Source organism: Tenrec ecaudatus, unplaced genomic scaffold, assembly GCF_050624435.1.
Source record: "Tenrec ecaudatus isolate mTenEca1 unplaced genomic scaffold, mTenEca1.hap1 Scaffold_770, whole genome shotgun sequence".
In the NCBI taxonomy this organism is placed as follows: Eukaryota; Metazoa; Chordata; class Mammalia; order Afrosoricida; family Tenrecidae; genus Tenrec; species Tenrec ecaudatus.
Genome location: NW_027459670.1, coordinates 225,767 through 243,200, shown reverse-complemented (window position 1 = coordinate 243,200; position 17,434 = coordinate 225,767). Strand labels below are relative to the sequence as shown.

Genomic DNA, 17,434 nt, shown 5'->3' with positions numbered 1-17,434 from the left:
ATAACCCCTTCCCTGGGGAGTGAACAACAGAAAAGTGGGTGGAAGAGACATTGGACAGTGTAACACATGACAAAATAATAATAATTTATAAATTATGAAGAGTTCTTGAGGGAGGATGGGTGGGGAGGGAGGGGACAAAATAAGCTGACACCAAGGGCTCAAGTAGAAAGCAAATGCTTTGAGAATAATGATGGCAACAAATGTATAAATGTGCATGACACAATGGATGCATGACACAATGGATTGTGATAAGAGTTGTACGAACCCCCAGTAAAATTATTTTTAAAAATTAAAATAAATGCAAGTATTTGATTGTATGTGTGTAATAAAACACATAGACACAAGTATGGATATTTCTTATATATAACCCAATAACTCATTATTAAGATTTGGGGTTTTCAGGGACAAGGGAATAACACATGATCTAAAATCGATGGTAAGGAGGCTGTAGAATGCCTGGTGGGTTGATCAAGTGCAATGTAGTCAAGAAGAATTACTGAAAGCCAAATGAAGGTCAAACATGATAGTGGGACAAGAGGAAAGTAAAAGGAAATAGAGGAAATAACTGAGGCAAAAGATATTTTAGATGCATAAATACAGGCATGTACATGTGTAAATATATTTATATATAACAATAGGGACATAGATCTATGTGCATATATTTATATGTTAAATAATAAGGTAGCAGACGGACATTACTCAACATGGCTCAAGTCCTCCCTCAATGCAAGAACACTTTGTTCTAATAACCTGGCATTCTGTGATGCTCAGCATCCCGACAACAATCGCTGAAGACAAAATGGGTGCATATGCTAATGTGGTGAAGAAAGCTGATGGTGCCCAGCTATTAAAATATATTAGTGCCTAGAGTCTTAAAGACTTGAAGATAAAAAAGCGGCCATCTAGCTGGGAAGCGAAAAAAGTCCACATGGAAGAAGCACACCAGCCTGTGTGATCATGAGATGTAGACAGTATCAGGTATCCAGCATCAGAAAGGCCCAAACAAACAATCATATTGATTCAAACACTGGGGTAGGGATGGGAGACCCAAAGCCCATCTGTAGACAATTGGACATTCCCTCACCATAGATTCACAAGGAAGGAACAAGCCAGCAAGGGTGCAGTATAGCACTGATAAAACATGCAACATTCCTGTAGTTCTTTAATGCTTCCCTCCCCCAGCCCCACTATCATGACCCCAGTTCTACCTACAAATCTGGCTAGAACAATAATGAGAGTAGCGATACCAGGAGGGTTGGGGACAGTAGAGGGAGAAAGGGGGAACTGATCCAAATGATCAATGTAAACACACACACACACACACACCCTAGGGTGAGGAACAACAGAAATTAGTGAAGGGAGACAGCAGACAGTGTAAGATATGAAAATAGCAATAATTTATCATTTGTCAAGGGTTTATGAGGATAGGAGGGTGGAAGAGGGAGGGGGAAAAAAAGGAGGATCTGATACCGAGGGCTCAAGTAGAAAGAAACTGTTTTGAAAAGGATGAAGACAACATATGTGCTAAAATGTGCTTGAACTAATGGTTGTATGGATTGTTGCAAGAGTTGTAAAAGCCCCCAATAGAATGATAAATAAATTTTAGATTTGAAGGATTAAAGCCATAGTCTTTTGGGACATCTCATTCATTCAGTATAATTTAGTTTATGAAGTTATGTTCTACTTTTTAGTTTGTTGAATTTTTTCTGGAGTTTCAAAAGCTTATGACTGGTCACCTAAGGTACAACTTAGAGTTCTACTTAAAGTGAACCAAAGAGTAAGATGGAAACTAAAGACCCGAAGAAGAATCCAATCCAAAAATCACATCCACATTTACCTGAGACCAGAAGAACTAGATGGCTACCATTACCTAATTAGTACCATTGTAGATGGCTCCTGATAATAAAACCATAAATTCCTATTATATAAAAACAATAAAAGATAGATCTGATCTGGAAGACTTAACATTATTGATATGAAATAATCTTTAAACCTTGAACCAAAACTCACCCTGAAGTCTCTTTATAGCTAAATAACACATTAGCCCCCAAACTAATAAATACCACCCATAAGTACTGTGTCTTTTTAAAGAGATCACCCATATGTGACCCTGATAGACATTGAAGCCAGATTTAAATGAGGATGTGGAACAAGGGATACCATTGCTGATGTCAGTGGATCTTGGCTGAAAGCAGAGTACACCAGAGGTTGCTTGTGTTTTATTCACTAGGCTAAACTATCTCATGTGTGAATCATAACAGTTTGGATAGCCATGAGAAGAATGGGAATTCCAGACCACTTCATTGTGCTCATGTAAAACTTGTGCATGGACCATGAGACAGTTGTGGGTACAAACAAGGGTATCCTACTCAGTTTAAAATCAGGAAAGGTGTGCATCAGGGCTGTGTCCTCTCACCACACTTCTTCACTCTGTGTGCTGAGCACATCATCAGAAAAGCTGCATTTCATGAAGAAGAATGGCAATGATTAGAAAAACATAATAACAATTTGTGATGTGCAGATGACATGATCTTACTTGATGAAAATCAGGAGGACTTGAAGTAATTTCTGATGAAGATCGAGGATTAAAGCCTTTAGTATAGATTACATCCCAATATAAAATAGATCAAAATCCCCACAACTGGACCAATAGGTAACTTGATAAATCGAGTAGAGATTGAAGTTATCAAGGATTTCGCCTTGCTTGGATCTGCAATCAGTGCTCATGAAAGCAGCAGTCAGGAGATTAAATGATGCGATACATTAGATAAATATGCACAAGATCTCTTTAAACTGTTAAAAAGTAAGGATGTTACTTTGAGGACTAATGTGTGCCTGACCCAAGCCATGATACCATTTTGACTGTATCATTTCAGTTCCCTCATGAACCTTTTCACTTCCCTTGCGTACACATGGAAATTTGGATATTGAATAAGGAAGACTGAAGAATAATTTATGCATTTGAGCTATGGTGCTAGCAAAGGATATTGAAAGTACCACAAACTACAAAAAACAAATCTGTCTTGGAAGAAGTAGAGCAGGGAAGCTCATTAGAGGCAAGGATGCCAAGACTTCATCTTCTTTCCCTGTGCATGTTATCACGAGAGACCAGTAACTATGAAAAGAGGAAGCCCTCGGAAAGATGAATTGACACAGTGGCTGCAACAAGGGCCTTGAACATATGAACAATTGTGAGCATGGCACAGGGCCAGGCAGTGTTTCGTTGTGTTGTACTTAGGGTCACTATGAGTTGGAAATGACTCAGTAGCACTGAACAACAACTAAAATAAGTTTAGAGTCTTTCTACCTAATATATATATGTCCATCATGTCCTGTCGTGTATCTATCCATCCCTCTATCCAGTTGTTCCTCCTTAATTTAGAAAACCTTACTGGTGTTGGTACACTTCTCCTAAATTCTTCAAGTGGTACCACGTTTAACTATCTTCCCTTTATTTCAGGCCAACTTCAAGTCTGGAGCCCTCTGGAGCTCAGCAGCCCCTCCTTTCATACCCCTGAGATCCAAGCCCAGATAATCTGGGAAGAGCTTGGCGTTGGCAGCAGTGGTTTCCTCAGTATGCAAGAGCTGACTCTGGTCTGTCAAACCATTGGGCTACAAGACCTTGAGAAAGAGGTGAGAGAAAGCCTGAGACTGACCTGTCTCAACCACTTTTCTTTGAAATGTTTGGTCTGAAAACTCTCACCCTCTTTTAGACTATGATTCAGACATATCAATTTCTCATTAAAACTCTTGACTGGCTTCAAAACTCCTGTCAAAGAATATATCTCAGACCCCCCCCCCCATTGTGATAAACTCTCACCACTGTAGGGCAGTTGTGCCAGGCACTCTTAGACACAGTCACTCAAGATCACCGTTCCCTGCCTGCCAGGCTGATTGTACTACGGCCAAGTAAGGCCTCTTTAGAACCTGTCTGTAGTCTCATCAGATGGGAATAGAGGTGGAGTGTTATATTGCAGTCCTCACTCTTCATTAAAGCGCTCTTGGCCTAGCTGCTGTTATCCTGTGACCCACTGGAGCCAGGCTGGTTTTTGTGGGTACATCTTCCACCAACATACTGCAAGTTCCCAGCCACAGCAGATAGGAAATAAGTTATTTATGGAGTTCAGGCAGTTTGAATGACTCAGCTACTGATTATGGAACTAAAACAGACATGGTAGTATAGATTTCCCTTGAGACTGATAAGGAAAAATATTTTGGAAATACAGCCAGTTGGGACCTAGACAATTTTGAATGTGGATGAAGATGAGCAAGCTGCCCTTGTTGAATGTTTGATCCAAAAGTTTGGAGAAGCAAGAGGCCCAATGGTGACATCTGGGTTGAGCTGCCTGTTTGTGGAACCTCTGCATCAAGCAAAACATGTGTTCTGATCCAGGTGTATGACTTTTGTTTAGGAAATGGAAGATTTGTTTAACAAATTGGATCAAGATGGAGATGGCAGAGTAAGTCTTGAGGAATTCCAGCTTAGCCTGTTCAGTCATAGACCCAATTCACTTCCGAAATCTTCTACTCCCATCGAACTGAGTGATCCTTGGACTCATTACCAGGTAAAATAGGACAAATAAATTATGAACCACATTAAGTATTATCTTTCTGATGACTGCAACCATAACCGTCAGCATCTTTCACAAACCTGTCCTCTCTGAGTCACCTGACTGTTGTCCAGGGGTTCAAGAGGGATAAGTAACAGAGATATGTGTTTGAGATTCTGGGGTCACACAGACCTCCATAACTGTATGTCCCTGGATGGCATGCTCATTTCTGAGCCTCATGCTCCTCATCTATAAAATGGGGCAATTGTGATGCCTGCCTCCCAGGTGTTGTTCTATAAGACCAAGTAGTGTCTGACATGACAGCTTCAGCCATTCTTAATTGTGGGATAGAGAACATTTCAGTAGGGAAATCCCTTTTCCCTCATACCATGATGCAGCAGGAGAGCAATGTCAACGAGCATTCTGCAACATCTCCCTCGGGCAGCCCTTTTGATTTAGGTCCTGAGTCTGGATTCCTCCCTCCTATCCCTGGGTTTTATGTCTTGCAGAAGTACCAGGTCTCCGTGCAGCTTTAAACAGAACAGATTTAGGCAGTTTCCTTAAATCATAGCATTGCTCAGTGACTGCTGGGTTAGCACTTTCCGAACAGAAGAAATTCCTTCTCCCACCACAGAGCAGACTGCTCTAAGGAATTCTTGCTTTCTGCACAAGGATGTGGCTGACTCCCATGTTGTGTGGGAGGCAGAGTAAAACCAGTGTGATATTCTTCACCACTGAGTAGGTACTTCTGAGAGCATAAGTTTTTCATTCTAAAATCAACAAGAATGCAGGAAGAAGATATTCAAGAGCATTAAGGAGAGATTTCAGGCCATATAAGGTTAAAAAAAATCAGAGTATGGCCCTTATATGTCACTGATTGGGTTAATTGGCAGATATGACTTCCTTGAAGCAGAAGCAGCCCCATGTTCCCTTTGTATTCATCTGAAGTATAGACTAATGTGGACACTGAACTAGGGATGGATGTGCGCATAGTTGGCATTAAAGAATCAAGATAGTGGCTATAGAGCCGTACCGCTTCTTGTGCCATGCACACCTTCCTGAACAGATGCTCTCTGGCCAGAGGTGTGAGTTTGTAAGGAGGAATCTTGGGGAAATGACCTAGGCAGGCAGGTATGTCTTCCAGGAGACACCCACATCAAGTGAAGTGTGATCCCTGTTTGTGGATTAAGATTTGAACATGGAAATGGGTTTCTCTTCTTTGTCAAGGATTTTCTCCAGGGTAAGTTGCACTGAGGCTAAGAACTAGGGAAGATACAGAAACAAGGGTAACTCATGTCCAAATGTGGAGACCTAGGTGTTGCTGGAAGCTAGTGTAGGATAAGGATCTCAAAGTGGCACCCCTGAGCCTGCAAGGGCAGGATCCCTAAGAGTTCTGTAACCTCGAATACCACTGAAGTATGGGTCCTATGGTAGTTACACAATCTGGTGTCAACTTGTGGAGGGGTAGAGTCTAGCCTATCAATCAGGTCATAGCTTGATGACCTCATTTGGACCCACCACGAAGATAAATAGCTCACTGGAGGCCAGATAGACACAGTCTCTGCATCGTCTTCCTTCGGACAAGTCACATGGAGCTAGGCTGATGAAAGCCAGAGCCTTAGAGCTGGAGGAGCCACGTGGAGACCCACACCAGCACTGAGATGCTTAGACTGCCACTGGATCCACAAGATATTTTACTCTCTGATCTTCCTGCATTCAGTATCATTGCATATGTTTTGTGAGTTTGAAGAGGACTTTATAGATTGATGTCAGACATATGTGCTAATATCAGACTTAGGGACTTGATTTGAACTAGGGTGGGATGTTTTTGTGATATTCAACTGCTCTTGTATATAGAGCTCTTTCTACACACAGATGGGTGTCTATGAATTTGTTTCTCTAGTCTACTCAGACTAACACATTATGGTCCCTTGGGAGTGGAGTACTAGATAAAAGAATCATAAAGATGGAGAGTGGATGTTTGTTTGATCTCTGCTTCATGATAGTGCTTCTTTGGCTAGCCAGAAGTCAGATATGGCCATGCAGTTTACTGGATAGTTTTCTGGAAAGAACATGGGAAGTTAAAGTTTGGATTCTTTTCATTGGTTGTAGTCTTTGGTTATTCTTGTGTGAAATGGTGAAAATGTGATTAATGTATATTTTGAGCTCAGGGGACAAAATCACCCCTTGAATTTCTCAGAGTTGCTTAGTGAAAATGGCTGACAGAAGGTCAAAATGGCTGAGAGAAAGCTGGCTGGAGGGGCAGGGAGCACTTCAGGCAAGACGGCAACTGAGTAACACATAGCAGAGGGACTCTGCAGAAATTAGCGCAGGAGAGTCACTAAGGGGGATGTTGTGCACTGCCTGGTTGCAGGAGGAGCGTCATAAAGATAAACAGGCAAATATCCACTCGGTTTTGAGGAGCTGGGGGCTTTGTCTTACCACAGTGAAGGCTGGCTAAGGTCTAACCTTAGCCCCACCACTGTCTCAGCCAGAGACGGGATCATCTGGAGCTGGCACAAAGGCTTTATCTTAACACAGCCACACTTCAACTCCGAATTGTGGAAGGGTTTAAACCCCTCCAGCCCCAGGGTCAGGGATGGGGTTAAGCTATATTGTTACTTTTGTTTCTCACTCTTCCTTCTTTCCCACTACAGTTTCAACAGGCTCTTCTTTTTTTTCCTCTCTCTTTCTCTTCCTTTTAATCTCACACACCACTGCCAACCTCCAGGCATCTCCTCTTATCCTAGGGCTTTTACTCAACAAAGAGGCTAGAGATCTTAATATTACAATTAGACAATTTGACCTGATAGATGTGCACAAAGCTATTCACCCAAATACAAAAGAATTTACATTCTTTTCAAGCCCACATGACACATATTCAAAGATAGAGGTGCTGGGGCATTAGATGAATCTGCATAAGTTTAAGCACATTGATATATGTACCTCTCTCTCTGACCACTGTGCCATAAGACTGGAAAACCAACAAAAGGAAGATGAAGAAAACAAGGACAAACAATTGGAAGATGATAACTCTCTTGCAAAAGGAGTGTGTGCTGGCCCAGATCAGAGATGAAATTAGGGAATTTCTGGAAATCAACAAGAATGAGCACATGATGTACCAAAACTTATGGGACACAGCAAAGGCAGTTATCAGAGGAAGTCTCATAGCAATACATGAACACATGAAAGAGGAAGAGAGACTTATGATTGATATGCTGGCACAAAATTTACAGCAACTAAAGCTGAGTCAACAGGACAAACCTATTAATAGATTAAGAAAATAAATAATAAAAATCATGGCTGAGATTCAGAAGAGGGAAAATAAGAAAACTATGGTAAAATTAGTGCTGCTAAAAGTTGTTTCTTTGAACAGATAAATAATTGACAGGTTTTTCTTTTCTAATTTGTCATTTGTTTTTTTGTTGTTGTTTTCTTTTGTTGCTTTGTTTTGGTCCGTCATGTTTTTGGTGCATATTATTATCTCTGTAGGTCTATCTAGATAAGATAGGCAGGATAAACCATCTGGAAGACAAAACGGGACTGACAGTATTGCAGGGACATGGGTGAGGGACAGGTGGGGGAAAGGACATGTGTGTTAAAAGCCCAGGGACAAGTGAACAACAAGTGATCCAAAAATGATAGCAACGAATATGTAGGAGGCCTGGTAGGGCTTGATCAAGGGCAATGTAACCAAGAGGAATTACTGAAACCCAAATGAAGACTGAACATGATAGTGGGACAAGAGGGAAGGCAGAAATGATCACAATGATCTGCATATAACCCCCTACCTGGGGGACGTACAATAGACATGTGGGGGATGGGAGACATTGAACAGTGTAAGATATGAGAAAATAATAATAATTTATAAATAATACTTTATAAATTATCGTGAAGGCAGGAGTGTGGGGGAGGAAGGGAGAAAATGCTTAGCTGATACCAAGGGTTCAAGTAGAAAGAAAATATCTTGAGAATGATGATGATGGCAAAAAATGTACAAATGTGCCCGACACAATGGATATATGAATGGATTGTGATAAGAGTTGTATGAGCCCCAATGAAATTATTTTAAAAAATAAAAATAAATAATGAACCCTGGCTCTGGCTTGATGCTGTCAGAGGCCTAATGCCGTATTTTCTATCAATAGAAGCGTTTAGATAATGAGTAAGATAACTAAATAAGCATCGAATTTGACTGTTTTACGAATAGAGCTTAGGATCTGATGCTACTCTGTTTATACTGATTTTTTTCTGTTTATTATTATTGATATATGATTGATAGAAATGATTATTGGGAAATTTGAAAATAGAGAGCTTGTAAGCTCACTTGTTTCTCGTCATTAAAACTGGATTGTTAGATGGGTTTAGGACACACCCGCAAAGAAGGCTTTGAAAAAATAAGCTCTGAAAAGAAAAGTGTCTTCAGTGTTGAGGACATTTAAGGGTGAAGAGACTTGCCAAGGGCTGTTGACAGATTGACAGGGGGAAAAAAGGGAACTCTTTGGATATTTAAATTTTGAACTCGTGGTTTTGTCAGAAGCTGGGAAAAAATCTGGAACCATGAAGAAAACTACTCTCTGGGGCTGAATATTACAGGGAGCCTGTGGGCAGGCTGAACTGCTTGCTAGGCGACCACCCAGATCCACTTGTTGAGTGGAAGTGGGCGAAATGCAGCAATAAAGAGACAGATTGAGTCTGGCCACTGACACTCATGGACCTTGTTTCAGGAACGTGAAGAGAAAACGAGGGTGGGTTGACTGGTCTGAAATTCATGATCTAGCGCAAGGGGGCTAGGCTTGTTGAAAATTTGTGACAGTGCCCATGGTCTAGAAGCGAGGTGACCAATGGGCACCATGTGGACGCTGAGTGAAGCAGCCCACATTGAGTTGACCAGAATCCGACCAGATGAAGAGATGTTTGAGCCTGTGAAGTAGAGATATTGCTGCAGACTTCATGGATAGCCTGTTCTGATTTGACTTTACTATGGATGGGGAGTTCACAAGGTTCTAACTGGGATGAAGGTTCCTCAGAACACGGCTGATGTAAGTGGGCAGTATAGAAATTTTATACCTAAAATGGAGATGATAAAGGCATGAAGTGGTTGGCTACAAACTTTCATAGGTGCTGGAATATGTACATAGGATTATAGGTTTAAGTGTGTGTTCCTTAACTGCGATGCTTAGGCATAGAATATTGTTTTGTCACTTATATAATATGTTTAAATGAGGATGGCACATACTGAATGGTACACTTATTAGTTTTATCTTGTTAGTTACAGATATGATTTTATTATTTTTTTGTTAAGAGTTATGTATGGGTAAAAAGTTGTGTAAAAGTGTCAACTTGACAAAGGTTGGTCTGTGGTAGTTACATATTCTGGTGTCAACTTGTTGAGGGGTGTTGTCTAGCATGTCAATCAGGTCACAGCTTGATAACCTCATTTAGGCGTGCCACTGAGATAAATAGCTTACTGGAGGCCAGATAGATACAGAGGCCAGATAGATACAGATAGGTGCTTCATCCTCCTCCGGACAAGCCACATGAAGCTAGACTGATGGCAGATAGAGCCATGGAGCCACATGGAGACTCATGCCAGCCCTGAGATGTTTATAATGCCACTGGATCCACAAGACTTTCCATCCACTGGCCTGTGATCTTCCTGCATTTGGCATATTGCATGTGTTTCGTGAGTCTGAGGAGGATTTTATAGATTGGGATTGGACATATGTGCTAATATTGGATTTATGGACTTAATCTGGACTTGGGGTGAAATTTTTTCTCAATATTCAATTGCTCTTGTGTATAAAGCTTTCTCTTAACACCTATGAGTGTCTATGAATTTGTTTTTCTAATCTACCCAGACTAACAGGTCTTTCAGCACAGCAACTTGACCCATTATCCTGCTGTCATAGCCATCTACTCTTCCTGTCACGTGTATTTCTACATACAGCACACACTTGTACACATATCCACACAGTTTGGACCCATCCACTGTATACATGTACACCCACTATATATACACACCTGATACATGTAGTCAATGCTACATGTATACACCCAAACTATAGATGCGTCTGTCATACACACACACACACACACACACACACACACACACTTAACTATACACACACACTATATATGCACATGATACAAGGTGGTACCCTCCCAGAACTGGAATTGTGCTGGGCAGAGTAGACCTTTCATAATATGACTTTTTCTCCCTCTTTGAGAGCTCCGAGTTGCAGCGCCACCTGAGAAGGTTCTCTCTGGTCACAGTGAATTTTTTGTAAAAGCGGTTTCACTGGAACCTTGTTTTTCATGATGGCGAATTTAAGAGAACAGCATGCAGCTATGAAACTTTGTTTCCTCCTCAGGAAAAATGCCAAAGCAACTGTTGTGATGTTGAATACAGTTTAGAAAGACAGTGCTATGGGAAAAACTCTAAGTGTATGAGTAGTTTTCTCATTTCAAAAGAGGTGAAATGTTGATTGATGGCAAACCTCATTCTGGACGTCCATCATCTTATCGAACAGATAAAAATGTCGATTTGTAGTGCATTTGGAATTCGTTCCACCAGGTTAGACTGTTAGTCAAGCTTTCTATTAGAGGATCTGAAAAGATTTCATAACAGTGTGCGGCAAAAACAGGCCTGATTTATGGCAGACAGGGGACTGGTTTTGCCACCATGATAATGCACCTGCTCACACAGCCATCTCAGTGTGCCAGGTTCTGGCAAAAAGCAGAATGTCTCTCTTTCCCCATGCACCTTACTCACCTGACCTTGCATTGTGTGACTTTTTTTTGTTTCCTCAAAGAAGAGGGACATGGAAGGATAACTATTTGAGGACATAGAAGAGTGAAGAAAAACACTAGGGAGGTGCTGTCAGCCATCCAAACAGATGAGTTTGAAAAATGTTTCCAAGAATTAAATTGCAGATTTTACAAATGTATCAAGTGTAATTGAGAGTACTTTGTAGGTGACAAGTTTGTTTTGTAAAAGAATTTAAATGCATGCCCCATGGTTGCTGGGCACTGTTGGGCAGGTACAGCTTTCCAGCGATGGCAATGGGCCAGAGCGATCCTGGGATGCATGCATGGGGCTGTTCCTTTTCAGCAGCCTCCATAGCCCGGTCACTGGTACATGGAAAAAAATTAAATACATAGCTTTGAAAAAAATTCCAGGGTTTTTTTGGGGGGGTACCACCTACTATATGCACACAAATTGTAAGGCACACAAACTCATGCCCACCACACACACTGCTAGTGTACGTAAACATCATAAACACAGTGCCTACACATCCCTTCACTATACATTCTGTATGCATTCATGCACAGTATATTCATATACATGCACTCTCTACACACCCATACTAAATTCACTGCAGAGATATGAGTGTATACACAGTATATAATACCTTTGGGGCATAGAATGTCAAACTGAGGAGTGGGCGGATTCAGTCTTTCGTTTGTGGAGCACAAAGTCCTACCCCTCTCTTGATACCTCTCACCTGAGAATTGCCCATTTGCACTGTCATTTTAGGGCAGAAACTGGAAGGAGGCCAGGGTGGTAGAGTCTTCTGTATTATTTCAAAGTAGAGTGTGCCATATCTTGTGTGTGTCTCCACAGTTTGGCTATAGAGTGTGATGTTTGACCATGTCATGTGGTATACCTGTTAGATAGATAGATAGATAGATAGATAGATAGATAGATAGATAGATAGATAGATAACCTACTTACTAACAGGTATACTAGCTCTGTACTGATGTCATATATATATATATATATATGACAGCAGGAGAATCAGGTGGACATGGTATAGGGGAAACCCATTCTGAGCCTCATATTTTCTAGAGTAAGTGGCTAGAGGGTTCATAGCAGTTCCAGATGCATTTGAGTATCTGGGACTCTCCATTGATAGCCATGGTGCCCTCTTCCACCTGCAAACAGAGTAAAATACCTGCTCTAGAGTGTTGTCCAGTTGGCACGCAGAGCACCCAGCGTAGCTTAGTAAGCTCGGTAAACAAGCTCCTTCATTAGAGAATTGGTGACTCAGTGAGTACAGGCAGAGGAGGTTTCTGCTCCCTTGAGCCTGACTCAGGAAGTGTACTGCTGGGAGAAGATGAAGGATGAAGGGTGGAGAGTATAGCCAGGACAAGCCTGGTGGTCATCAGAGAAGGGACCGGAAAGAGTCCAGGATGAGCCAGAAAGAGCAAGAGGAGCATGATTTAAGCTGTGGGGCTGGACTTGAAAGGGCTAAAAAATAGCTAGGTATCCTTCTATCTGGAGGCCAGCGAGCCGGTGTGTCAGAAAAGAGGAGTTAAGGGTGATTGAGCAAGGTATTGAGGGTCCCAGATCCAGATCCCAGCCAGCAAGGCAGTGAGGAGAGGGTAGCTGAAGAGCCATGAGCCGGTTGGAGCAAGGTGGTTTTTACTCTGAGGGAGGCAGGAGCGCTGGATGCCTGGAGCAGAAATGTGATGACCTGAAGGCGTGGAGAACACTCATTCTTACTCCCAGGGATTCCTGACAACACATATTTACTGGAAAGGGCTCTGAGGTAGAAAAAATTTAAGGGAAATATTTCTTGCCCTTGTGGATTCATAGAATATCTGAACGTAGCAGGTCAGCTTTCCGCTTGAGAGACTTTACCATCATCGTAAGACTCCCCTAGCTTGCTTAGCTGAAAGCTGCTTGCTTCTGTATTCCCAGTAATGTGCAGTTTCACACACAGGGAAGCCCACTCTGCTTTTGGAGCCTCTTAGGAATTTCTCCATGATGGCAAGCCCCTCTTTAGGCTCTTCCTTTGTGAGGCCCTGTGTACCTTGTTCGTCATGCCAGAGAGATGCGGATAGTTCACGGGCTGCACTTACACACCCAACTCACACTCATCCTCACTGCCATTGACTCAGTGTGGACTCATAGCGACCATACAGGACACAGTAGGCCTGCCCTGGCAGTTTGCAAGCCTGTAGCTCTCTGTGGGAGTAGAAAGCCCTGTCTGCTGCCTTCTGGCTCCAGAGCAGTCATGGCTGCTTTGATGAATCACGTCGCTGTGCCCAGCCCTCTCACCTTTGCTAGAAAGTGAAGAGAGCGATAACTGGTGAGGTTGTTCTTGCTAGGCAGCGTGCAGGTTTGTGCAGTGGGGGACACGAGAAACAAGAGATTGGGCTGAACAGACGTGCGTGCTCACAGCACTTTCTTGGTCCCTGGTGTACAGGCCACAGAGGAGAGCAGCTGCCACACGACCACTTCGTCCCTCGTGTCCATCTGCTCAGACCGGCACCTCTTCTCCGGCATCGATGACGGCACTGGGTTTGCATGCCCTGAGCAGGTGGTGGCTCTGTGGGCCCAGGAGGGCATTCAAAATGGCAAGGAGATTTTGCAGGTTTGGAAATGGATGGCCACAGCTGCTCCACTGAGAATGGGCTGAGGGTGGGGTGGGAGCCCGAGAGGGTTACTGTGCTTGGCCTCTGCTCTCTGGCTTCCTTACTCCTGCTGCAACAGAGAATCCCAGACAGGGAAATTCTCGGGAAACTTTTCTTTTTGGCTATTAATATATAAAAATTTTAATTTTGAAAGAGCATAAATAAAATACAGAGAAAACAACAGTGATAAAAACACTCTGAAGGTAGGTTTTCATGTATTAGATACTTCCCCCTTTGCCATGCTAACCTTTCAGGCTTGTTGCTTGGACAAGGCAGCACTCCGATGGGCGTTGGAACAAGCACACTTTTGTGGTGGCATCAGAGTCAGAGAAGGTGCATGTGTATAGTCAGCACTGACCACTACATAAGGGCATGCATTCTGCCAAGTCCTTTGATCAAAAAAGACCTAGGTGGGAACTGTGCCACTTGGCTCCACAGGCCAGCCTCGCATTCCTGGAAGCCATGGGGGTTTCCTGCCCATGCTCCTCCATTTCTTCTGCAACTGGCCCAGGAGACTAGCCTGGTGTAGCTCTTGCTCTTGGACTTAGTGTCACACTGTGCAGTAGTCAATTTAAAATAAATATAGCAAAGATTCATTTTTAAACATTCATTGTTTCATTCTGTATATGTGGGTGGTAAGATGCACATAACATCTCTTTTTAAGTTTATTTTTCAAAATTCTGAGAGAGAAGGAAGATTTCATTTTCTGTAATACTTTTGACCATGGCTCATGTCCTCTGATACATAATTTTTCTACCAATACAAATCATCAGTGTTTGTGTGTGTGTGTAGATAGATAAATAGATAGATAGATAGATATTATGGAGATATGAAATATGTGTCAGGATTCTTTACATATATTACGTTAGGAGTCTCTCCCAGAATTCTTTTAGCTTGAAATGGTAAAAACTCAACTCCAAGTGGCATAAGAAAAAAGGAGAATGTAAAATAAAATCATAATTTATAAATTATTAAGGGTTCATGAGGAAGGGGGCAATGGGGAGGGAAGGGGAGGGAAAAAAGGAAAATGAGCTGATTCCAGGAACCCAAGCGGAAGGCGAATTTTGAGAATGACGAGGGCAACGAATGTATAAGGGTGCTTTACTCAATTGATGTATGTATGGATTGTGATAAGAGTTGTATGAGCCAAATAAAATGATTTTTTTTAAAGAAAGAATGTTAGTGGCTTACAGTGGTGGGCAGTTGGCAGAGTTAATTTAGCCACTGCTCTCTGTAAGTGCCTGTATCAGTACCCTTTCATCTCTAACTGCTTCCAAATTTTCCTTTGCTATCAAATTAATTTCAACTCATCATGATGCTAGGGGGCAGAATGGACTTACCCCTTTGGGTTTCCAAGAATTTAAATCTTTATGGGAATAGATAGCCTCTACTTTATTCCTCAGGGAAATGGGGTGGTTCAAACTGTTGACCTTGAAGTTAACATCTTATTGCATTACCCACCACACCACCAGAGCTCCTTCCAGTGCCCTTAGCCTTGGGCAAAGTCTCCTCTCTATAGCTCCATACAGCCTTTATAATTATTGGGTTTAGGTGGGGGGAAGGGCCCCTCTCTTGCTATTAATCCCCATGAAGTACTATGCATGGAGTCATATTCTTCCTCATGTGTCCCTGGCTCAGGCACAGTGGGATCTCCTATTGACAGCCTAGGAGTTGGAGTGGGGGCGGCCCCAAGAGGAAAAGTCTCAGGCAAATGGGAGAGCCAAGGAAAATGGAGTCTGGAGTCAAATTGTTGAGAGACTTAAACTCATCTTGAATGTCCCTTGGGATTTATTTCTAGAGCCTCGAATTCAGTGTGGATGAGAAGGTGAACCTTCTGGATCTGGCCTGGGCTATCGACAACAAGCTCCTGATGGTCACTGGTGTCATTCAGCAAGCGGCCCTGGCCTCCTACCACCAGGAGCTGAGCTACCTCCAGTAAGAGGCTAGGAGAGGTTGTTTCAAGGCTAGGGGTGTGGTTTGTTCTCAGGGGTCCGGGACTGGCAAGGGTCTGGGCTGCTGCCTTGCCTGCCCCCACCACCCTCTATAGGCAACTTGTGATGGGACAAGGAAAAGGGTCTCTGGTGTAGGGAGAGACGCTTTGCCTCTTCCTAATAGGGCCTAATGAGCAAGGGGCCGCCTACGGTTATTCTTGTCACAGGTCTTGCATACTTGGTGAGAGGCTTAGAAAGCCAGATCTCAAAATCCTAACCTAATCCCCTTAATAATATCCCAAGCAGCTGAATCCAACTTAAAACTTATGTGACTGACATTTTTCTTGCTATTATGGAGGTGCAAATGTTCTCCAGACCAGCCCACGGGGCCCCCAGGCTTAAGCCAATTGACTGAAAGCGCACAAAAAAAAATTGCTGCTTAGACCTTTTCACTGAGCACAACGTGGCAGTTGGCACCGTGTTCCATTACAACAGAGCTCTGCTTTCACTCAACGGGTTATTCATGTTGTTCTGCTAAATAGATTCACAGGGACAAAAGTTGATAGTATTTTATAGAAAGATAACTTTTCCAACAGTTTTGTTGGCATATAAATCATGTATCATACAATTCAGTGGTTTAGACATATTTTAAAAGAATTGTGTAGGCGTCACCACAATGAGTTTTAGAATATTTTCTTCATTCTGGTACCCGTTATTATTAACTCCCCATAGCCCCCAGTCTCCCCTGCCACAACCGGAAGGAGCTATTAATCTAATTGCTGTTTCTATAGATCACCTATCCCGGATTTCATATACAGAAAATCCTACAAAACAAAATAAACACCAAAAAACCTCAATTCATCTTTATGCTATTCTAACGCCAACCATCCCTAACCTTCCCATAACACTCTTCTTAGCTAGATTCGGTCATTTATTTCAGTGACCACATACAATTCACAGACAATATTCACAATTATCGAGTTAATCAGGGAAATGTTAATGATACAGGTCTTTTGTCTACAATACCATGCTGATAACCACCTCTTTCTCTGGTCCCAGGCCTCTCAGTTGCATAGTCCCTTGGCTTCTGCTTTGTTCCATGGGCCAGGAAGCCTACCACTCTGCCTCGTGGTCTCAGTGTTGCTCCTTGCTCTGTCTCATGTGCTCAGTGCCAGGGCTTCTGCTGCCTCCACGACTTACGGCATGGATCTCACATGTGCCCCACTGATGGCTCTTATTTCTTGATGGACACAGGATTCTCTCTCTCTGCTACTGAGATGCCGTGCAAGGGCATCACTGTCCGACCCATCTATGAGTGTTTCACATACCCGATTTGCCTAGTCCCACCCAATTATTTGATGAGTGTTACAAAGATATGGATAGAAGAGCCCTTTGGATCATTTCACTTCACCCCGGGCTACCTTTTGGCTCTTCTAGACATTGCTCCTTTAATACATGAAGAATTGCCTCCTGCCCACTGACATCTAGGATTTGTTTTCACAGTCGTGGTGACCCTGTTAACAGTCACTC

At 42.5% G+C, this 17,434-nt stretch overlaps 1 protein-coding gene and 1 non-coding gene across 2 annotated transcripts in view; both read left to right on the top strand.

Moving 5' to 3' along the window:
• Window positions 1-15,912, top strand: part of LOC142436893 (ninein-like protein) — a gene marked incomplete at its 5' end in the record, with an annotated part of 28,629 nt that extends 12,717 nt beyond the window's left edge. Inside the window, 4 exons of the mRNA XM_075540250.1 lie at window positions 3,461-3,633; window positions 4,413-4,565; window positions 13,766-13,933; window positions 15,772-15,912. Of these exons, the coding sequence (XP_075396365.1) occupies window positions 3,461-3,633; window positions 4,413-4,565; window positions 13,766-13,933; window positions 15,772-15,912 (635 nt within the window). The remainder of the gene's footprint in view (window positions 1-3,460; window positions 3,634-4,412; window positions 4,566-13,765; window positions 13,934-15,771) is intronic.
• LOC142436895 (small nucleolar RNA SNORA84) lies at window positions 11,564-11,695 on the top strand. Its single transcript, XR_012782169.1, has one exon. It is a non-coding gene; the product is annotated as a small nucleolar RNA SNORA84 (small nucleolar RNA).
• Window positions 15,913-17,434: the final 1,522 nt, after the last annotated feature.